The sequence below is a fragment of the Schistocerca cancellata genome, chromosome 1 (assembly GCF_023864275.1).
Source record: "Schistocerca cancellata isolate TAMUIC-IGC-003103 chromosome 1, iqSchCanc2.1, whole genome shotgun sequence".
NCBI classification, from domain to species: Eukaryota; Metazoa; Arthropoda; class Insecta; order Orthoptera; family Acrididae; genus Schistocerca; species Schistocerca cancellata.
In genome coordinates this window covers 1,166,727,571-1,166,752,523 of record NC_064626.1, presented here as the reverse complement: position 1 = coordinate 1,166,752,523, position 24,953 = coordinate 1,166,727,571, and the positions used below count along the sequence as shown (strand labels likewise).

The window sequence follows — 24,953 nt, the reverse complement described above, 5'->3', positions numbered from 1 at the left end:
GACTCTCATCGCTGAAGACGACACGTCTCCATTCGTCCCTCCATTCACGCCTGTCGCGACACCACTGGAGGCGGGCTGCACGATGTTGGGGCGTGAGCGGAAGACGGCCTAACGGTGTGCGGGACCGTAGCCCAGCTTCATGGAGACGGTTGCGAATGGTCCTCGCCGATACCCCAGGAGCAACAGTGTCCCTAATTTGCTGGGAAGTGGCGGTGCGGTCCCCTACGGCACTGCGTAGGATCCTACGGTCTTGGCGTGCATCCGTGCGTCGCTGCGGTCCGGTCCCAGGTCGACGGGCACGTGCACCTTCCGCCGACCACTGGCGACAACATCGATGTACTGTGGAGACCTCACGCCCCACGTGTTGAGCAATTCGGCGGTACGTCCACCCGGCCTCCCGCATGCGCACTATACGCCCTTGCTCAAAGTCCGTCAACTGCACATACGGTTCACGTCCACGCTGTCGCGGCATGCTACCAGTGTTAAAGACTGCGATGGAGCTCCGTATGCCACGGCAAACTGGCTGACACTGACGGCGGCGGTGCACAAATGCTGCGCAGCTAGCGCCATTCGACGGCCAACACCGCGGTTCCTGGTGTGTCCACTGTGCCGTGCGTGTGATCATTGCTTGTACAGCCCTCTCGCAGTGTCCGGAGCAAGTATGGTGGGTCTGACACACCGGTGTCAATGTGTTCTTTTTTCCATTTCCAGGAGTGTATCTGAATAACTACTGCAGACTACAGCCATTTCACACAGCTTACTTTATGCATGCCCAGTCTCAGCCCTCAATATTTACCCCCCACGCCCCCCTCTAACATACACACACACACACACACACACACATTCATACACACGCTTCCTTCGTCGCTAAATTGACTATTCCTTGATATCTCAGGATGTGTTCTATCGATGAATCCCACCTTTCAGTCAAATTGTCCCATAAAATTGTCTTTCCAACAATTCGCTTTAGTACTTCCTCATTAGTTAATCTATCTATCCATCTAATCTTCAGCATTCTTATGTAGCGACAAGTGATGTTATGTATTTAGTAGGAGATAAAAATTTTGTGAAAATTGGTCAGTCTAAATATTTGTAAGAAGAAGCAAGTATTTATCAGAGCAACATAACTGTGCTTTTATTCAACAAACATAGTATAATCATTGAAAATGTCATAAATCATTACTAGAAGGAAAAAGTGATTCCTTACGATCATTTTTTGTTACCTTTCCGAAATGGTTGTCTTCTCTTGTTCTGACGAAACGGGTGCGAGCTGTACAAACCTCTTGATTTGTACGAGAAAACGGAACAGTATTTTGTACAATTCACATGCAAAATATAAAGTACGAAATATACAACTGTTTGTGAGTTAGTTAGTCGCCGAGTGTTTCAGTCCAAGGCAGTTCCAAACTAAGAAGACTTAGCAACATTAATGTCCTACTCTTCTCCATTGCGGCTAATACAGGAACCACTATTGAAAGGAATGGCGACATAAGAGACTTCACAGGGACCACAGAAAGCCAAAAAGGTAAAAAGTCGAGCTTTTAGACTGTGCCAGTGCGTCAACGAACTAATATACAGAGCCTCTCAAAATAGACGATTCATAATAGCTCCGTAGTATTACGTAAACTTGACACTCCAGTTTTTTTCCTTGTAATGCTGTCCATCAACCTTTTAATTATTTCATTAATTTATTATAACCACAATTCAAATTTTCTACTCTCTTCTCTACTGAACTGCTTATCATTTCAGAAGAAACTGCCTTACCCTCAAATTTATAGTAGATGTTAACAAATTACTCTTTTTCAGAAACTCTTTTCTTGCTGTTTTCCGTCTATATTTTGCATCATCTTTACATCGGCCATCATCAGTTATTTTACTGCCCAAATATCAAAACGAATCTACTAGTTTTAGTATTTCTTTTCCTAGTATAATTCCCTCAGCATCGATTGATTTAATTTCATTAAAATAGATGCCCTTTTATTTTTATTGATATTCATCTTACAGTCTCTTTCAAGACAGTATCCATTACATTCAATTGCTGTTTAAAACTGTTTGCTGACTCTAACGGAATTACAATGACATCTGCAAACCTCAATATTTTAATTTATTCACCCTGAACTTTATTTAATTCCCTATACAATTTCTCCTTTTTTCCTTTGCTGTATTAATGTACAGATTGAATAACATCAAGAAGAAGCTACAACCCTGTCTCACGTCCTTCTCAATCTATGCTTCCCCGTCATGTCCTTCGACTTTTATAACTGCATTCTGGTTTCTGTATATGGTATAAATGACCTTTCGATCCTTGTATTTTACACCGACTTCTTCAAAATTTCTCAGAATGTAGCTCAGTCAACATTATAAAAAACTTTTTGTAAACCAACAAATGCTAGGAATGTACTTTTGCCTTCCTTCATCCTCTCTCTACGATAACACACAGGGGTCAGTATTGTCTCATGTACTCCTAAATTTATCCAGTACCCAAATCTCGTCTTCCTCAAGGTCACCTTCTACCAGATTTTTCCATTCTTCTGTAAGTAACTTGCGTCAGTATTTCGCAAAAATGACTTCTTAAACTGATGGTTCGGTAATATTCACTCCTGTCAGCATCTGTCTTCTTTGTAACTGGGATTATTACGTTCTTCTTGATGTCTGAGGGTATTTTCCCTGTCTCATATGTCTTGCACATCATTTGGAATAGTTCTGTTATGATTGACTCTCACATGGATTCTGTGGGAGTGTCGTCTGCCCCAGGGACCTTGTTTCTTCTAAGGTGTTTGAATACTTTGTCAATATCTTCTCAGAGCATCAAATCTCCAATCTCATATTTATCTGCTTTCTGTCGGCACTATTGCCCTGAACTTTGTTTCCCTCATACAGATTTCCGTTACACAGCCTCCTGACAATGGTCGTCAAACTGTAGTCCGTATCAACTATTTGTGCGGCCCACAGTTCTAAGCCATATTTTATAGCAATAAGCGTCTAGCAATAAAAGCCGAATCCAAAAGGTAAACTAAAATTACGAGATTCTGCTGAGTAGTAAAAAAAAAGCACTTACAGAGATAGTTATATTTTCAAGATGTGCTTAATTTGACTTTGGCCGCCGGCCGGTGTGGCCGAGCGGTTCTAGGCGCTTCAGTCTGGAACTGCGCGACCGCTGCGGTTGTAGGTTCGAATCCTGCCTCGGGCATGGATGTGTGTGATGTCCTTAGGTTAGTTAGGTTTAAGTAGTTCTAAGTTCTAGGGGACTAATGACCTCAGAAGTTAAGTCCCATAGTTTTCAGAGCCATTTGAACCATTATTTTTTTTTTTTTTTTTTTTTTTTTTTTTTTTTTTTTTTTTTTTTTTACGTCGGCCCTGGGCTAAGGAACACTGGCTGCTTACATCAGGGGCCACTGTGCAGTTTAGCAAGGCCACTGCGTGTTTAGAAGATGTGGGGGGGGGGGGGGGGTGGAGGGGATGTTTTAATTTTCTTCTGCTAGTACTAAAAACTCACGGGCGTTTGCGACTCGTGCCTATGAGCTGCTATGGTATAAATTTTGAGACGGAAGGAAGACGAATTGCTTGTCCTGGATTTGTCCTCTAGCCATTTCCGATTAACTATATTTTCTGTCACACTCAGTTTTTGGCGATTATATTGGTTTTCGCCTGGTTCATTTGCTTCATTTTTATATTCCCTCTTTTCGTCGGTAAAATTCAGCATTTCCTGAGTTAACCAAGGATTTCTACTAGGCCTTGTCTTTTCATCTATGAGTTTTGCTGCCTTCACTATTTCATCTCTCGGAGCAACCCATTCGTCTTTTTATTGTATTCATTTCCCCTGTTTCTGTCCAACGTTGTATAATGCTCGTTCTGAAACTCTCAACAACCACTGCTTCCCTTTTCTTAGTTTCCAAACTTTATGCGATTTTTTCAGTTTTAATCTGCAGTTCATAACAAATAAATTATGGTCCGAGTTCGTATCTACGGTTGGAAATGTCTTACAGCTTAAAATCTTCTTTAGACATCTCTATTTTATCACCATTATACAATCTGTCTGAAACCTTTTGGTTTCCCCGAGTCTCTTCCACATATACAAGCTTCTTTCATGATTCTTAACCTAAACGTTGGAGATGTTTAAATTATGCTTGTGCAAAATTCCACTAGGTGGCTTCCTCTTTCATTCCTTTCCCCCCAGCCTATGTTCTACAGCTATTTTTCGTTCTCTTCCATTTCCTACTGTCGAATTCCAGTATCCCTTCACAATCAAATTTTCGTCTCCCTTAACGACCTGAATAACTTCCTTTAACTCATCATATACTTTTTCACTCTCATCATCACCTTGTGGGACTATAGTGGGTGTTGGATTCCTATCTATCTTGACAACGATGATGCATTTATTATGCTGTCCATGGTAGTTTATCTGCATTCCTCCGGCCCGTAGAACGGAAGTTTTGTTTTTTTCTTATGAAAACATCGTCCTGGGTAGTCTCGGCGCGGAGGACTATTTTACCTCGGGAATATTTCACTCAAGAGGATGGCATCATCATTAATTCATACAGTAGAGCTGCATATCCTCGGGAGGAGAAGCAAAACAGCTGCAGTTTCCCCTTGCTTTCAACTGTTTCCACCACCATCCCAGCAAGATCATGTTGACTAATGATAAAATGTCTGATTACTCAGTTGTCCAGACTGTTGCCCCCGCAAGTACTGAAGAAATTGTAGCCCCTCTGCAGGTTTGGTCAGGCTTCTTCACAGCTACCCCTCCGTTATGTTGCTTCTATGGCATGAAACATCCAAACATTATTTAAGATTGAGAAACCAGACCACTTTATGTTCAAAAGCTATCGAGCATTCAACAGTGAACGGAAATATCGAAGAACTAGCGACTGTTACTGAACATGTCGGTGCTTTGCAAATTCAAAGCAGGTCCTATAAGCACCTAGTTTTCCTTTGTTCATAATTTAAACTTCTGAAACCTTTTGGTTAGACGCAGTTTTGGATTTATGGAAAAATGCTCTGTGTTACATTTTATGATCCTGAAAACTTCTGTTGGCCTCAAATGACCTTTATGCAAGCCACATGTGGGCTATGTATTGGACATGCCTGCTGTGCAATGTACAAATCGTTTAGTATGCGAATGAAACATGGTTTATGTGTGATAATGGCTTCAGGGGTTTTCATTTGTGTTCCTTGCATTATTGGCATAAGAGGGGAATGGAAATGGAGTTTGTTTTCTTTTTAATCTCATGTTCTATAAGACATACGGACATACGTACAATAAAAACACAACATTCAAAAATAGTATTTTACTTTAAAATATGTTTACGATAACATTTCGCTACTACACTTTGTACAAACACTATTGAAATACAAAGTTTGGCTGCACTGTGACTAAAAGCTCCTAGGACATCAACTTAGGATACAAGAATGTTTACAATCTTTTACTGGTTACTTTAGCGTCTTTTTTGTAACTTTTCCCATATTGAAAATCAACATGCTTTAATAATTATCTGATTACTGGAAGTCTTTGGCACTTAATGGGCAAACAGAATGTTGCCTATTCATCTTTAACCATTTTTTTCTTAGTTTTAAGAAGTACCGACACTTTCACCACTTAATCCGAATCAGCTTTAGCTTTTCACAATCACTGTCTCAAGTGATACAAAAACTGATCATACGATTCAACACGGGTAACTACTTCCCCACATCTCCTACATAAAACACACTAAATTATCAGTTATTGTGCGAGGTATGAAGAACGGACGTTGATTCTCAGCCACTGCATTCCGTAGTTCATAGTCACTTTCCACAGCACTTTAGCTATAGCAGCACCAAATGTGACGTAAGACGAATCTGGTCAAAAACTGTCGAATTACGCATGATTATCACTCAGCATAAAAATATATTCCTTTGTGAAAGTAACGCAAACAATACGTTCATTATGTCAAATACTGACTTGTTAGAACTCAATATAATTTGGTTCCAAGATATCACATATGTAACAGTCACCTGGTCATTAATCAGGTACAGCGTATAAAAAACTAGTTCTTTGGTATAAGGCACAGTAATGCCAATGTCCTTCGTTGATCGAAGGCAGTCGTGTAACAAACGCTATTTGCACAGTCCTCCCACGTTCTGGGGTCAGACGTTCTACTGCTGATGATGACAATGACGTCTCCGGCAGCAGGATACTTTTAAATTTGACGAAAATAAAACAGCAAAAATAACACCGGCGTGAGTGCACCGAACTGACTGTCCAAACCGAAAAATGTCCACAGGAACGAGCCGATGAACTCGTCGACTCTGTCTGCCTACTTCCAATATCACGGTAGCGATTAGAGCGATCACAGCAAGAACTGTCCACAAGATCGATCCACTAGAAACGCCCTGCAACTGATCGATTGGAGTCGACGGCGAGGATGCCGACTACGTAGGAGAAACAGCGACAGGTCAGCGAGCGATCACTAGGTTGGTAACGGCGTCAGTGATGGCGGAGAAGGCCGCGGTGGCAGCGGTCGTGACCGCCTCCTCGTGCTCCTCGTCGTGGTCGTGGCCGTGGCTGTGTCCGTGGTCGTGCTCTTCAGAGGCTGCAACACCACACAGGGAAGAAAGCTATTTAGTCAAAGTCCGTACAAACGGCAACTTCATACATCACGCCGCACTCTTCCCAATGTGCAGTTTTTGTCACGAATTTATCATGAATTTACCAAGAAAGAGGCTGTGGCTGTCATGAAAACTCTCCATTTCTTCGGGTCACTATCATTGAACGAAATCTTGGTCGGATCTAACACGGCTCTCAACAACTCAGCAGTAGCGAAAGGCGACAACGTTCGTCTTGTTAGCATAAGGCAGAAGTTGGATGAGCAACAGCAGTATGGATTTTCGGTACTGGTGACTTGCGCACCAAGGTGTTCAACAAATTTAACATGTGAACCTCCTCACAAATAGTGCATTTTATTATCCACGATTTCACCGCAATTGTCCACATCTCACATCCTAAAGTTAAAGCGGTCACCTTATCCTGGCAGTCAGGCAGGGAACCCGGGTTCAAGTCCCAGCACCGTCACAGACATTTTAGTTGGTAGAAATAGTATAAGGTGGTTCAGTCAGCCTACCGAATCCATCTGAGGAGTTACGTTCCAAGGTGTGGAAAGCAGACAAAGGTCGGAATCGCTCTGTGTTGACACGACGCCCCTCGATACAGCATCCACATTATGCCATATGACAGAGGACGACACGGCGGCCGGTCGGCCCTGCCTTGTCCTCTGAGCCTCATCTGGTCCAACCAGCAAATCGAGGCCCATCAACCGCCATGTTAACCTCTGTCAGTGGTGTTATTCAGATGCACTATGGAGGGTCGTGGGATCAGCAAACGGCCCTCCAGCCCGTAGTCTGCTTTCACGACGCTGGAGCCACTACTTCTCACTGAAGCGACTCCTCATTTGGCATCATGAGGCTCAGTGCTCCCGATCCATTCCTCCCACCTAGGAAAAATCGTTGGCAATACCTGGAATCGCACTCGGGTCCTTCGCATAACAGCCAGACAAGCTGACCACCAACCTCTATCTATCTCCCTTTTCTTCTCCCCTCCCATAAAGGCCGCCCCCCCACCACCACTTCTCTCCTCTCCTCTCCTATTTATTCGCCAGAAAATCGTCGTTTACTGAGATTTAGTACATGAAACCTGACATCCATCATAATGATGCCCACCCACAACGACAATTAATAACTGAATCACTTCCACAGGATCTCTTAGATACTCCCCCCCCCCCTACCCGTTTGGACCAGTAAACCACCTAATTTCCCACTAATATCACCCCTAGCCTCGCAAGGAAATAGACAACAAGTTACAGAATCATCATGGACAAAAGATATAAAAAAGGGCACATATAACTGAGTGTCTTTTCCCACTGAGAGCTTCTAATTGTCAGGCGCTAGTGCTATATGAAGGGCTTATTTTAACAGTAGTACAAGTCCAATTATGCTCATTCTGAGATATAGAGTCCTAAAGTTAAATGAGCGCTGAAAAATCTGCAGTTGAGATACCAGAAATATTCAGTTATATATACTTAATATTTCTGGTATCTCAACTGCAGAGTTTTCAGCGCTCATTTAACTTTAGGACTCTGTATCTCAGAATAAACAAAAATGGACTTGTACCACTATTGAAATAAGCCCTTCATATGCAAGTTGCGGTAATCCTGTCGTCTAGGGCGTAACACGAATCCTCGCATAAAGTCCAGTCATTCCATCCGATATCTTCCATTGTCTGTAAAATAACATACATGAAACAGCTACAGGCGGGCACAACTAGCAAATCACAGACGAGTGCTAGCTTCTGATTTCAAACACTCGTTTATTCACATTCAAAAATCAGTTTTAATCTATCATCGGTTGCAACATCCCTCAAAGGTTTCAAACTCGTCTAGCCACTACATAATAACAACGCTGAAGTCCACCCGTGTGTTAACAGTTTAAACGACACCTTCCACAAACACTGAGTTATTGAACAAACACTCCATGAAAATGTCAGCCGTTCTAACCGCAAGCATTCATGTCAGAACGTATTCTTTAATCTTTACCTTGAGAAATCCATCGCGTAACCAAACAATTATATGTTAATATCATATCACTACATACGCATATTTATGCTATTCTTCACTTCTTTTCCTCAATAATTAAACACCTGTATTTTTTTGCCAGTTACCACCATGTTAGCTATTTAGCTATTATGTGCTCCATATGCACACAGTTTCTTTATTCATCCGCATTCGGGAGGACGACGATTCAATCCCGCGTCCGGCCATCCTGATTTAGGTTTCCCGTGATTTCCCTAAATCACTCCAGGCGAATGCCGGGATGGTTCCTTTGAAAGGGCACGGCCGACTTCCTTCCCCTTCTTTGCCTAATCCAATGAGACCGATTACCTCGCTGTCTAGTCTCCTTCCCCAAACAACCCAACCCAACCCTTTATTCATCGGATGTACCATCTATGTCACAAACTGTAGGCAACACGGTGTGTATACCAGCAGCTAATCAACCAAAAAGTTAAATAACGTTATAACTTGTCATTCTCGGTTGTTACCGACTGATTTTTAAGTACGGTACATTCAACAAATCTCGGGAAATCTTAAACCTGTAAATCAATTAAAATAACTTTCTAACTGGCGTTCCTGCAAGCGGAGTGAAAGGGGTCGGACGTCACCCAACCGGAGTTCTTTCTCGAATGCCACGTGCTCGCCGTGTCGGCGCTTCTCCAGGTTCGTGTAGACCACTGACAAGTGCGCTGGTCTGTATGCCGGCAAAACTGCCAACCACAAAGTGGTTGTATTCGAGCCACTGTGTGGCAGTACTTGTAACAAAAATATAAGTAAGTGAGATACTTCCAAAAGCATACAATTTATCTACCAGATTTGAAAGAAAAGTTAAGAAACAAACAAATTTTGAAAATCAGAAAAAGTTACTGGGAATTATAAAGATAATGGTAGGAATAAAAATGGCTACCATTCTACATAACTTAATCTGGCACAAGGAGGTTGTGACAGGCCCCAGTCATATTTCTCTCTCTCTCTCTCTCTCAATTTTTAGCATTCAGCGGGGCGTGCTGCTAAAGGAGTTTTGTCGGAGGATGGGCTGTAAGCTTGAGGCTCTTGGTGGAAGAAGAGTTTACCGGAACTCTTCGGCCTAGCTTGCTCATAATACCATAGAGTGTAGCACCGAACCAAACGGTTACACGTTAAGACAATTCACATTAATTCTTAAACCAAGATGCTAATAAAAATCTGCTGAAGAAGTGGGTTGCTGTAATACTTAGTGTAGTACTTAGTAGTAGTTAGTGGAAGGCAACCAAAGCTTTAAAGAAACGTGACAGTTCTAACAGGTGGGGATTGCACGTTATATATACTTTCACTGGGGAAATACATCATTTACGAAAACTGTTTTCCACGTTCCACGTCGCAGCGACTTGAACACAATCCATTAACACTATTACAGCTAACTAACTAATATTAACGATCACTCGACGTCAAGAACGATAGGGGCGGAGGATGGTGGGAAAGGTCTTTTATGAGAAACCATGCCGGCATACTCTTGCAAATATTTTATGGTGATCATAAAGAACCTATGTGAGAGTGGTCGAATGAGGATATGGATCTTGTCCTGTCAAATACGTGTCCTGTGCTTTAAATACTGACCTCTTTCGGCCGACAGTATAGCGGTAAATACTTCAGACTTTTTATTACTTCTCCAAGAAGCCCCAATCCAATGAAAACGACGAATTACATTTTCCAGAGTCTAAAAATTATCCCGCTGAACTTACTTGCCGCCAACAAGCACTTTTCTAGTCTTCCAGTGCCGCAGAACTAACAGTAAACTTCAAGTCCTAAAGGTGAACTAAGGTTTCTCATTGAAGCGGCACGGTAGCCCAGCGTGTTCGGTCAGAGGACTGACCATCTTCTGCAACTAAAATAATGAAAATATAAAAAATTCTGAGTAAAATTCCTCATCGATGTAACTTCAAAGATGTCATGCGACTTCCGTGCAGGACAGCTGACTGAAAAAGACAAAAGATAGATAAAATAAATACGCGGTTGATTGCCGATTGGGGGACCAGGGTTCGATTCCCTGTGCTACTAACGATTGTTCCTTCGCAGGAAGATTTGATCGGGGCGCATTCAGCCTCGTGATGCCGATTTTTGGATGTACATGAGCGAGTGGTAGCAGCACCAGGTCTGCTAGACGGACATCGGCCGGGAATGCTGTGGGCTGACCCCCACCGCTCCATTACCGCATCCAAATGAGACCATTGACGGCGGTCGGTCGGGCCCGATTGGTTCGTCTGTGGCCATTGCTCCACAAGGTAGCTAGAAAGGCAATAATATACATTTTCCTGCAAATATTTTTAGAGACAAAATAGCCAAGATCTATCTTTTCGCGTTGCTGCCATTTAAAACGGTAAGTGATCTTACGATAACGGTTCTTGAATGAACATTAGAAATTATTTACTATCAAAATAACATCATTCAAAAGGGTTCATAATTTTCCAGTAAATTAGGTGCGTTTATATCTCGTAACGTATCTTCTAATGTCATAACCACCCTTCCTGGTGAATACGAAACCCATCGAAACGTCGTGAAATATTGACGAATGTTGCTACTAGATTTGCGAAGTGTATTCTATTAGTTCCTCGCGATGCTCAGATGCTTATATGTTACACGAAATACGCAAACATGCACTATCAGAAACTTGCTCTCCATTCCGCGCCATGTTGCTAATCAGTCTCCATCGTTGGCGGTAACAAGTATCCAGCCAGAGAGGCTGTGACGTAGCGACGACGTCCTATTCCGTCCGTGGCCAATCCGCAGGAAGGCCCTACTTGTCCGGAAGAGCTGAGGCAGACCGGTACAAGCGAAGGCACTCCGCTCGCGCCAAGGACCGAGTCGCCCACGAGGGTCCTCCAAGTCGGCTTTGTGTACCTGAGGTGTCTCAAGCACTTGCGAGAACCTCAGCGGTGATCCTGTACACTCTACGTTTCGCTTGTACAACTGCTTCTTACCAGCTCACAGAAGAGAGTATGGTGGAACTGTAATATATTGAGTATTCCTTGCTACCGTAGTGTTATTTTGAAGCTGTGAGAAATGAGGACAGGCGTTCCAAGGCGCGGAAGCAAAGACGATGCTGAGGGCAGACGAAACTAGGAGAGATATTGTTACATGAAGTAAACAGTAAGGGAAGAGCCTTGTGAAAATGCAGACGCCCCCGGACGCGGTCCCAGGGGGTAAGTTACTCTTCAAGGAATTAACATGTAACTTCGTATGTCGTCTAGACGCTGTAGTAGGTTGTCACCGCAGAACTTTGTAACCACCAGGCACGTACTAGGGTATAAAGCCAGTTTGATACCAGCCCTGAGAACAGCAACTTCAGTAGACTCACAAGCGAAAACGCCAAAAACTGTTGACCTAGCAGTCCCTACTCCGGGGATCCCGAGGGGCGGGGCTAAACGACGTATAACAATAATGTTGCAAGCCTTATTTGGCAGAGCAGTTACGTTTAACTTTCAGCTGAACAATGTTGATACCAAATACGGACTTATTTAGTGCAACTGCATTAACATCCCCGCCTTAGGAGCAGTAGATGGGATCTAATTAAACCGTGATTGGCAGGCACCTGCAAGAGACCTACGGGATTAGTTGGGTGGCTTTAAGTGGGAAAAACAGTGCCCCCACGCGACTCTTTAAAACCCCTAGATTCTGCATTTTGGCAGAGCTCTTACGAGGGAACCTCCCCATCGCACCCCCCCTCAGATTTAGTTATAAGTTAGCACAGCGGATAGTCCTTGAAACACTGAACACGGATCACTCGAGAAAACAGGAAGAAGTTGTATGGAACTATGAAAAAAATAAGCAAAATATACAAACTGACTAGTCCATCCGCAAGATAGGCAACATCAAGGATAGGCGAGCTCTGGATCGCCGTGGTCCCGTGGTTACCATGGGCAGTTGCGAAACAAAAGGTCCTTGCTTCAAGTCTTCCCCCGAGGGAAACTTTTACTTTCTTTATTTTCGCAAAGTTATGATCTGTCCGTTCGTTCATTGACGTCTCTGTTCACTATAATAAGTTTAGTGTCTGTGTTTTGCGACCGCACCGCAAAACCGTGCGATTAGTAGACGAAAGGACGTGCCCCTCCAATGGGAATCGAAAACATTTGATCGCAGGCTCATAGGTCAACCGATTCCTCCACAGGAAAACACGTCTGATATATTCTATACGACACTGATGATGGCATGTGCGTCACATGACAGGAATATGTTGTCGACCCACCTAACTTGTACACTTGGCGAATGGGTAAAAAGATTCTTCAACCTTGCCCGATTTAGGTTTTCTTGTGGATGTGATAATCACTCCCAACAAAGTGATGAAAACATAAAGAGTTTGTCACATAAACTGCAACAAATGAATGCAACAGTTTCACAGTCGCTCAGTTTTCCCTGTACTCTGTCAAAACATATGTTTTTAACGTTTTCAAATTTTTCCGTGTGTAGACCTTCAAATCCTGCATATGTCCAAGCAAATCTGAACATGTCCTGGAATTTTGGAGAGTGAAGTTGATTGCGTGTGAGTGCCTGCTCTTTGATAATTGTCTGAAAATAAAAATTAAAATTTTCACTCTAGGGAAGGCTTGAACGAAGGACCTCTCATTCCGCAGCTGCTCACGCTAACCACGGGACCACGGCGCTCCTCTATGCTGCCTCTCTTGCTCATGGACTACTCCATTTGTATATTATGCTTATTTTTTTCCTAGTTCCACACAACTTCTTCCTGTTTTCTCCATTGATCTGTGTTCAGTTTTTCAAGGCCTATCCACTGTGCCAGCTTATAACTAAATCTGAGGGGGGTGCGATGGGGAGGTTCCGTTGTCAGTCAGACGAACTGGGCGCTGAATCCGCGTCCGTCGACTCCAGTCTCGGTCCAGCTCCGCGTAAATCTGCTCTCTCTGACTTGAGTGCCTCAGTGAAAAGTGTCACTTTCAGTATGTTTTGTTTTGCAACTAGTTTGTCGCCTTAAGATGCTGCTAATGTTTGCTACTGTGATTAGAATCCACTCCTGGAACTTCTGCACTGGCTTCTGTTGTAACAGTGTTGTTCATGCTTTTTCAAACCCTAGAACTAGCCTCCAGTGTATTAGTTACTCCTGTCTCGAATAAACAACTATTTCAAAACCCTGTTTTTCCAAGAGTCTCCACAATGAGTTCCCTACCGAGTCTCACCACTTGCATTTCTAGTAAATGCCTGTACCAGTGTTGGGCTCAGATTGAAGAAAACAATCAAATGCTTTCACTGTGAATTGTCCTTCTGCCTTCTGCTCTGTACCGCTCGTGAGCGCAGACTGACCAGCAACCCCTTTTTCCCTCTCCTACCTATGTCAAGGACACGACAGAACAGTAAGCACTACGTCCTCTTACTTACAGTATAAAAAACTGTAGGCTGTACACCAGAATCTGTTACTACTTAATTTACTGATCTACGAGAGCAAGTAAAACATAATTAAAGCACACTTTTAATTGGGAAAATAATATTCCTGTTTACATCATTCCTCTACATAATCCCCCTCAACCCTACGCACTTGGTCCAACTCTTTTCAAGCTCCCTTATTCCGTCCTAGAAGAATCTTTGAGGCACCAGGCACATCTACTCTTGCACTGCCTCCAGAATCTCGTCATACGACAAAAACTCAAATTCACGCAGTGTTCCCGCCTTCGCAACGAAAAGGTAAAAATCACTCAGAGCTAGGTCTGTGCTGCGCGGTAGGTGCTCCAACGGGACAGAACCAAGATTCTGAACGCGTTAGATAGCTTTCGCAGCTGCGTGTTGGCGAGCATTATATGAAGCAAAGTCACACTTTTCAAAAGTTCCCATCTATTCTTCGTTTAGATTTTGTGTTTCAGCTCTCGCAGGAGATCCCAGTAGCTGTCACTGTTGACTTTAGCAGTGTGACACATCACCAGTGGACTTTCACATCCCGGAATACTGTGATTATCAACAGTCCTTCATACGCTTGGCGTTTGACCTTTTTATGCAGTAGGCGCGGATGTATGTTTCCAAGCTATGCTCTGCCGTTTACTCTGTGGTGCATAATGATGAACTCACATCTCACCAACTGTTATGGGACAGAGAAAATATTCCCTTTGGACTTCGCCGGCCGGAGTGGCCGAGCGGTTCTAGGCGCTCCAGTCTGGAACCGCGCGACCGCTACGGTCGCAGGTTCGAATACTGCCTTGGGCATGGATGTGTGTGATGTCCTTAGGTTAGTTAGGTTTAAGTAGTTCTAAGTTCTAGGGGACTGATGACCATAGCAGTTAAGTCCCATAGTGCTCAGAGCCTTTGGTCTTCCAAACACCTGAAATGTTATTTCGAAATTTCCAAACGTCCCTGTTCGTGTTTATCAGTCTGCGTTACTTCAGAAATTCGTGGACAACTGCAGATACTTAACTGATACAATGTCGGGCCCATGAGCATCACGAATCATTCGCTAAGTTGTCTCGCTGTCCCGGTGCGTTTTCGAAACGGATATCCTGCTCCAACACTCTGCGATACAGACTGACTCTCCTCCCTCTTTTTTTAAAAGGGATTTGTTCACTCGTAAATGTTTCGTTCATTGATACAGTTATCACCATTCTGTAGCTGCATTCTGCGAATAATCTTCGCAGTTTTAGACCATTAAGAGCACAGAAAATCAATCACCTCTACCATTTCCTCCTTGGCGCATACAGAGGTCACTCATAATAAAATGCTATGAAATCACAATGAATAGAGTTGCTCACTGAACCATCATACCTAATGCACAGGAACAACAGTGAGATTAAGTAGTGTCATGGTGCTATAAGTGCTGTTAACCTGTTGAGCAGAAAAAATTGCCTGTACTTATTGCCTTGCCTTCTTACATCTGTACTTTGCTTGTTGTGCCTCCGGTACGACTATCGCTTGTCCTCTTCCCTGTTCGATTCACGAATGGTGCATGAGAAAAGCGACTGTCGGAAAGCGTCCGTACGAACTCTACGCTCTCTTATATTCTCGCCGCGATGATTTATGTGGGAGGAACCGATACGTTGTCCGAATCTTCTTGACACGAACGCCCTCGGGCGCTTTACGCCATGTCTTCCAGTTAAAGGGTGCCTCAGGGAAACGGGAACTGATATTCGGAATGCTGCAGCGACAGCAGAAGTGGAAGAAAATGCGCCAAACTGTGAAGCAGTAGCGGACACGTTGTCTCTGAGCTGTGGACCGCAGCACAAAATGCTGGTGCGGATCCCGCCCTCCGATGGAACTCCTTCGTTACACGCAGACTGAAAGTGTGTTCATAATTTCGAAAAAACTCGTTCAGCTTCGAAAAGAAATTATGGTCGTGTACGATGTCCTGAATACACTAACCCTGCGTGAGCTGCCATCTTAAGGGAGGCCTCGTTACAAGGTGCAAATAATTTCTGCACCACTGGACATCCAATCGCGTCGTTATTAAAAAATGAAGAAATATGTAGTAACTCTTTATAATGAACGTCAGAAACTCTGTTGATAAAGTCGTTAATGTTCTTATATTGGTGGTACAGATCAGACAATGTTACACAAGAACCTTGGTTTAAGTATCCCAATCTCGAAATTCTGCACCTAACGGAATTCATCACACTAACGTAACTATCAGTGAGCCGGGGAATGCCACGAAGATATAGATAGAATGAGGTGGTGCAGTGATTCAGCTACCAGACCCGCATAAAAGAGGATTAGGCTTCAAATCAATGTGGTTTCCATAAATCGATGAGATGAAATACTGAGATGTTTTCTTTGTAAAGGACATAGGCCATTTCCTTCCTCACCTTTGTTCTAGTCGAGCTTGTGCTCCGTCTCTAGTTGCCTCGTTGTCATCGAAATGTTAAACCCTGACCTGCCTTCTCTTTGCTTTCAATACTACATTCATATGGAGGGAAACTGGCTATGACTAATATGTGGGTCGCATGACCAATCGACACACGCAGAGTGTGTGATTGCATTCTGTACCCTTTAACCCATTGCATAAACAAGTGCTTACTTGAGGGATATTTTCCTGATGAGGTAAAACTGTCTAGGAACGTCCCAGTATACAAAAAGGGAGATAAAGACTCTCCATCTAGTTCAGGCCTATTTCAATAGTACCCGCATTCTCCAAGGTAATATAATGCATTATGTACCAACAATTATCATCTCACTCTGAGAATCTAGGAATAATTAATGCTACACAATACGGGTTTAGGAAGAATCTGTCGAGCATTGATGCAATCAACACGGTAGTCAGTTACATCCTCAAAGTTTTTGAGAACAAAGGCTTTGCTCAGGTCTCATTCTGTGACCTAAGCAAGGCCTTCGACTGTGTTGAGCACACGCCACTACTAGAGAAACTAGAATTCTACGGCATCAAAGGAAACAGTCTCAGACTATTAAAAGCTTATCTCAACAACCGTTAACAGGTAGTTTGTGTTGGTAAGGAAATGTCAAACATAGAAAATGTTAAAGTAGGTGTGCCTCAGGGATCTGTACTGGGCCCCTTTCCCCTCGTTTATTAGATCCACCACTGTATTGTATGCAGATGATACGACTTTTCTTCATAGCAGTAACAATCTTAATGATCTTAAAACCTGTGCTGAAAATACACTCACTGGTTCAGAGCAAATGGTTTCCTGCTAAATGAAGATAAAACTCAGCAGATAATCTTCACTCTAAGAGACAAGCCATTATCTGATGACCCTAGTTCTGTTAAATTCCTGGGAGTTTATTTAGATGAAAAGTTATCCTCGGGCCAACATGTAAATTATATCAGTAGTAAGTTATCTAGAGCAATTTATTTATTAAGACAACTCAGAAATTGTGTACCTGAAACATACATCAACTCATCTTATTTTGCATTTTTCCAAAGTATAATATCCTATGGCATTATCTTGTGGGCTAACTATAGTCACATACATGACATCTTATTATTGCAGAAGAAAGCCATTAGGATAATTACAAATTCTTCTCATAAGGCTCACTGCAAACCCTTATTTACTAAACAAAAAATTATGACAGTAATAAACCTCTATATACACAATGTCATAATCTTTACGAAGAAGAACCTACAAGATGTGAAACGTATAGAAAATGTACATTGTTACAACACAAGAAGCATCAAACACATATACACACCTTACCATAGATTATCAAAATCAATAAATAGCCACGAAGTCACAGGGTACTAACTATTTAATAAGCTGCCACATGCTATACAGGATCTTCCTGAACATACTTTCTAAGAAAGACTGCATGAATGGTTTATTGCCCACCCGTTCTATGATATCAATGAATCTTCAACTGTAAAATGCAGTAATCCAACAGATGACCCACTGTACATTTATTGTAATACAAGCTAAAATATTTCAGTAGTTAATACCTTATCACACTGTATTATAATTTGTATCTTCATTTGACGTTGTCGATTGCTGTAATGGCCTAAAGACAATAAAATCTTTATTATTATTACCATTTACGCCCACTTCGTATCGGGTACCAGTTATTACTGTGCATGCAAACCTATCATAAATATAACATTGTGAGGTACGGTCAATCGGCGCTATATGCGAGAGGTAAGGTAAGACTAACACAACCTCAATGAGGAACCGTTAAACAATCTGCTTGGGATGGCTTATTCGAACTATACGGCGTAAGTCTCGGCCATTGGTGGTCTCTTGCCATGAGGCTTCCTTGCGAGTGGGTCAATTATTTGTGCCGCCTTTCGAGGATACAGCAAGCATATCACCTGCTGAACTAGGGCTGCAGACGCACCGGTGCGAACGCTGCGTCAGCCAACAGGCAGGGAGCTCCGCTCCAAGGACGCCCGCACGCATCGAGCGAACATGCGGGTCAGGCGAGCGTCACTCTCTCACACACACACGCACTTACACACGTCCTCCAGATATCTCTCGCTACGAGAGGCCACAGGCGTGCGTCACGTGTTTTGTTGTACTCCTGGGAACGGGGGAATGTCCTAGCTTTGTTCCACGCGGTGTCGCAATTCACTTTGTCGGGAGCGTGGAGAAAAATAACTTCAGAGTGAATCCCTCGCCGGTAAAAGGGCATCGCCCCACTTGGCAACTGAGTTTCCTGCAGGCCAGTCTCTACAGCGGGTATTACGAGGACGTCCACGGTACTAAGCAGCACGGACTGCAGGAGCACGGAAAACCTTCTTGTCCCCTCCCCCCTCCCCCCACCCCCATGCCAACACCGACACCACTTTGCGCGTTCCCACTGCATCACCGCCCTAGTCGCACAGCAGCTAATTTCTAATTAAACGCTGGCAAGAACTCATTTCGCAGGGACATATCAAGCGGGAGTCGTGAGAGCGTGCGAAATGAGAAATTTTTTTTCCCGCGTCAGCTCTCTCGAGCTTCAGATGTAGAAGGTATCCATCACGTTTCCCCAACATATATCTAGCAACCTAAATTCTTGCTCTTTTACCACAACTCAGGCGCTGTTTTAGTCCATGAAGATTTTTCAAAGAAAGGACGCCAGTTTAAAACTTGAAAAATCACACTTCATTTGTGAATTGTTTTGCGGCTGTAACACACTTCTTTTTACATCAACGTCACCATGCTGCGAACCGATGCCGACTGCATGAACGGTCGCACATTTTTACTCTGCTATTAAAGATGCTCTCTATACTTCAATAAAAGTGACTGTTTATGTGCCGTAACGCACTACAGTAATTAATCTTACTTTTGCACGCAATGTACCCGGTAACTATAATTAAAGTATAGCGGAGGTGCAGTGTGGAGTGTAACAATCGTATGTCAGCGAAACTTGGCAATCATATACAGGGTGTTACAAAAAGGTACGGCCAAACTTTCAGGAAACATTCCTTACACACAAAGAAAGAAAATATGTTATGTGGACATGTGTCCGGAAACGGTTACTTTATATGTTAGAGCTCATTTTATTACTTCTCTTCAAATCACAGAAATCATGGAATGGAAACACACAGCAACAGAACGTACCAGCGTGGCTTCAAACACTTTGTTACAGGAAATGTTCAAAATGTCATCCGTTAGCGAGGATACATGCCTCCACCCTCCGTCGCATGGAATCCCTAATGCGCTGATGCAGCCCTGGAGATTGGCGTATTGTATCACAGCCGTCCACAATACGAGCACGAAGAGACTCTACATTTGGTACCGGGGTTGCGTAGACAAGAGCTTTCAAATGCCCCCATAAATGAAAGTCAAGAGGGTTGAGGTCAGGAGAGCGTGGAGGCTATAGAATTGGTCCAATCCATATATATACCAATAGAGGATATAAAATGTAGACTGGCAATGGCAAGGAAAGCGTTTCTGAAGAAGAGAAATTTGTTAACATCGAGTATAGATTTAAGTGTCAGGAAGTCATTTCTGAAAGTATTTGTATGGAGAGTGTAGCCATGTATGGTAGTGAAACATGGACGGTAAATAGTTTGGACAAGAAGAGAATAGAAGCTTTCGAAATGTGGTGCTACAGAAGAATGCTGAAGATTAGATGGGTAGATCACATAACTAATCAGGAGGTACTGAATAGGATTGGGGAGAAGAGGAGTTTGTGGCACAACTTGACCAGAAGAAGGGATCGGTTGGTAGGACATGTTCTGAGGCATCAAGGGATCACCAATTTAGTATTGGAGGGCAGCGTGGGGGGTAAAAATCGAAGGGGGAGACCAAGAGATGAATACACTAAGCAGATTCAGAAGGATGTAGGTTGCAGTAGGTACTGGGAGATGAAGGATGAAGAAGCTTGCACAGGATAGAGTAGCATGGAGAGCTGCATCAAACCAGTCTCAGGACTGAAGACCACGACAACAACATACCATGGTAATTGGATGTCTCTATAGGCCCCCTGGCTCAGCAGCTGTTGTGGCTGAGCACCTGAAGGATAATTTGGAAAATATTTCGAGTAGATTTCCCCACCATGTTATAGTTCTGGGTGGAGATTTTAATTTGCCGGATACAGACTGGGAGACTCAAACGTTCATAACGGGTGGCAGGGACAAAGAATCCAGTGAAATTTTTTTAAGTGCTTTATCTGAAAACTACCTTGAGCAGTTAAACAGAGAACCGACTCGTGGCGATAACATATTAGACCTTCTGGTGACAAACAGACCCGAACTATTTGAAAAAGTAAACGCAGAACAGGGAATCAGCGATCATAAAGCGGTTACGGCATCGATGATTTCAGCAGTAAATAGGAATATTAAAAAGGGTAGGAAGATTTTTCTGTTTAGAAAAAGTGACAAAAAGCAGATTTCAGAGTACCTGTTGGCTCAACACAAAAGTTTTGTCTCAAGTACAGATAGTGTTGAGGATCAGTGGACAAAGTTCAAAACCGTCGTACATAATGCGTTAGATGAGTATGTGCCAAGCAAGATCGTAAGAGATGGAAAGGAGCCACCGTGGTACAACAACCGAGTTAGAAAACTGCTGCGGAAGCAAAGGGAACTCCACAGCAAACATAAACATAGCCAAAGCCTTGCAGACAAACAAAAATTACGCGAAGCGAAATGTAGTGTGAGGAGGGCTATGCGAGAGGCGTTCAATGAATTCGAAAGTAAAGTTCTGTGTACTGACTTGGCAGAAGATCCGAAGAAATTTTGGTCTTATGACAAAGCGGTAGGTGGACAAAACAAAATGTCCAGACACTCTGTGACCAAAATGGTACTGAAACAGAGGATGACAGACTAAAGGCCGAAATACTAAATGTCTTTTTCCAAAGTTGTTTCACAGAGGAAGATTGCACTGTAGTTCCTTCTCTAGATTGTCGCACAGATGACAAAATGGTAGATATCGAAATAGACGACAGAGGGATAGAGAAACAATTAAAATCGCTCAAAAGAGGAAAGGCCTCTGGACCTGATGGGATACCAGTTCAGTTTTACACAGAGTACGCGAAGGAACTTACCCCCCTTCTTGCAGCGGTGTACCGTAGGTCTCTAGAAGAGCGTAGCGTTACAAAGAATTGGAAAAGGGCACAGGTCATCCCCGTTTTCAAGAAGGGACGTCGAACAGATGTGCAGAACTATAGACCTATATCTCTAACGTCGATCAGTTGTAGAATTTTGGAACACGTATTGTGTTCGAGTATAATGACTTTTCTGGAGACTAGAAGTCTACTCTGTAGGAATCAGCATGGGTTTCGAAAAAGACGGTCATGTGAAACCCAGCTCGCGCGATTCGTCCACGAGACTCAGAGGGCCATAGACACGGGTTCACAGGTATATGCCGTGTTTCTTGACTTCCGCAAGGCCTTCGATACAGTTCCCCACAGTCGTTTAATAAACAAAGTAAGAGCATATGGACTATCAGGCCAATTGTGTGATTGGATTGAGGAGTTCCTAGATAACAGGACGCAGCATGTCATTCTCAATGGAGAGAAGTCTTCCGAAGTAAGAGTGATTTCAGGTGTGCCGCAGGGGAGTGTCATAGGACCGTTGCTATTCACAATATACATAAATGACCTTATGGATGACATCGGAAGTTCACTGAGGCTTTTTGCAGATGATGCTGTGGTGTATCGAGAGGTTGTAACAATGGAAAATTGTACTGAAATGCAGGAGGATCTGCAGCGAATTGACGCATGGTGCAGGGAATGGCAATTGAATCTCAATGTAGACAAGTGTAATGTGCTGCGAATACACAGAAAGATAGATCCTTTATCATTTAGCTACAAAATAGCAGGTCAGCAACTGGAAGCAGTTAATACCATAAATTATCTGGGAGTACGCATTAGGAGTGATTTAAAGTGGAATGATCATATAATGTTGATCGTCGGTAAAGCAAATGCCAGACTGAGATTCATTGGAAGAATCCTAAGGAAATGCAATCCGAAAACAAAGGAAGTAGGTTACAGTACGCTTGTTCGCCCACTGCTTGAATACTGCTCAGCAGTGTGGGGTAAGTACCAGATAGGGTTGATAGAAGATATAGAGAAGATCCAACGGAGAGCAGCGCGCTTCGTTACAGGATCATTTAGTAATCGCGAAAGCGTTACGGAGATGATAGATAAACTCCAGTGGAAGACTCTGCAGGAGAGACGCTCAATAGCTCGGTACGGGCTTTTGTCAAAGTTTCGAGAACATACCTTCACCGAAGAGTCAAGCAGTATATTGCTCCCTCCTACGTATATCTCGCGAAGAGACCATGAGGAAAAAATAAGAGAGATTAGAGCCCACACAGAGGCATACCGACAATCCTTCTTTCCACGAATAATACGAGACTGGAATAGAAGGGAGAACCGATAGAGGTACTCAAGGTACCCTCCGCCACACACCGTCAGGTGGCTTGCGGAGTATGGATGTAGATGTAGATGTAGAATCCATCGGACACCGAATCTGTTGTTGAGAAGCGTACGAATACTTCGACTGAAATGTGCAGGAGCTTCATCGTGCATGAACCACATGTTGTGTCGTACTTGTAAAGGCACATTTTCTAGCATCAGAGGTAGAGTATCCCGTATAAGATCATGATAACGTGCTCCATTGAGCGTAGGTGGACGAAACTAAAATGAGGTCTAACATGGAAATTAAGCGTTTCTGGACACATGTCCACATAACATCTTTTCTTTATTTGTGTGTAAGGAATGTTTCCTGAAAGTTTGGCCGTACCTTTTTGTAACACCCTGTATAACAGCTCACTTGACGAAAGGTCTGTTCCTAAAGACTGGAAAATAGCACAGGTCAAACCAATATTCAAGAAAGGAAATAGGAGTAACCCATTGAATTACAGGCCCATATCACTGACTTCAATTTGCAGTAGGATTTTGGAGCATATACTGTACTCGAACATTATGAATCACCTTGGAGAAAATGACTTATTGATACATAACCAACACGGATTCAGAAAATATCGTTCTTGTGCAACACAGCTAGCTCCTTATTCCCATGAAGTAATGAGTGCTGTCGACAAGGGATCTCTTCTATATTCCTAGATTTCCAGAAGGTTCAAAATGGCTCTGAGCACTATGGGCCTTACCTTCTGAGGTCATCAGTCCCCTAGAACTTAGAACTACTTAAACCTAACTTAACCTACGGCTCGCGGTTCCAGACTGTAGCGCCTAGAACCGCTCGGCCATTCCGGCCGGCCTTCCAGAAGGCTTTTGATACCGTTCCTCGCAAGCGACTATTAATCAAATTGCGTGCATTTGGAGTATCGTCTCAGTTGTGTGACTGTATTCGTGATTTCATCTCAGAGAGGTCACAGTTCGTAGTGATAAGATGGTAAATCGTCGAGTAGAACAGAAGTGATATCTGGCGTTCCCCAAGGTAGTGTCTGCTGTTCGTGATTTATATAAATGATCTAGGTGATAATCTGAGCAGCCCCCTTAGATTTTTTGCAGATGACGCTATAATTTACGTCTAGTAAAATCATCAGACGATCAATTCCAATTATAAAATTATCTAGAGAGAATTTCTGTATGATGCGAAAAGAGGGCAATTAGCACTAAACAAAGAAAAGTGCGATGTCATCCACATGGGTACTAAAATAAATCCAATAAATTTTGGGTATACGATAAATCGCACAAATCTAAGGGCTGTCAGTTCGACTAAATACCTAGGAATTACAATTACGAGCAACTTAAATTGGAAATACCACATAGATAATATTGTGGGGAAGGCGAAACAAAAACTGCGCTTTGTTGGCAGAACACTTAGAAGATGCGACAAACCCACTAAAGAGACAGCCTACATTACAATTGTCCGTCCTCTGCTGGAATATTGCTGCGCGGTATGGGATCCTTACCAGGTAGGATGACGGAGGACATCGAAAAAGTACAAAGAAGGGCAGCTCGTTTCGTGTTATCGCGCAATAGGGGTGACAGTGTCACTGATATGATACGCGAGTTGGGGTGGCAGACACTGAAACAAAGGCGGTTTTCTTTGCGGCGAGATCTATTTACGAAATTTCAGTCACCAACTTTCTCTTTCGAATGTGAAAATATTTTGTTGACACCCAGCTACGTAGGGAGAAATTATCAGCATAATAAAATAAGAGGAATCAGAGCTCGAACGGAAAGATTTAGATGTTCCTTTTTCCCACGCGTCATTCGAGAGTGGAATGGTAGAGAAGTAGTATGAAAATGGTTCGATGAACCCTCTGCCAGGCACTTGAGTGTGAATTGCAGAGTAACCATATAGATGAAGAACCGCGAAACCGATTTATGCTGCAAAAAATTGGCCCCAATCTGGAAATCTGGCGCTATGCAGCATCTCGTCGACGAGTCCGCAGCTCATATTGAACAAATTATGTAAGCGGCAGTTAATAATAATATAAACTTAATACTTTTCGCAATTGTTTGACCTTTTCTGCCCACGTCCTGTTCCTAATTCATTACATATGTAAACGTTTTTATACGTCTTCCTTGTATTCATAGCGTCAGATTTGCATTCGGTGACCCAAA

At 43.0% G+C, this 24,953-nt stretch overlaps 1 protein-coding gene across 4 annotated transcripts in view; it reads right to left on the bottom strand.

Annotated features, from left to right (window-relative positions):
• Window positions 1–5,273: 5,273 nt before the first annotated feature.
• LOC126093841 (uncharacterized) overlaps window positions 5,274–24,953 on the bottom strand; it is a 140,148-nt gene continuing 120,468 nt past the window's right edge. For all 4 annotated transcript variants that reach the window (XM_049908752.1, XM_049908753.1, XM_049908750.1 and 1 more), the window contains one exon: window positions 5,274–6,569. In XM_049908752.1, coding sequence (XP_049764709.1) covers window positions 6,433–6,569 — 137 coding nt within the window. In that variant the 3' untranslated portion in view covers window positions 5,274–6,432. The remainder of the gene's footprint in view (window positions 6,570–24,953) is intronic.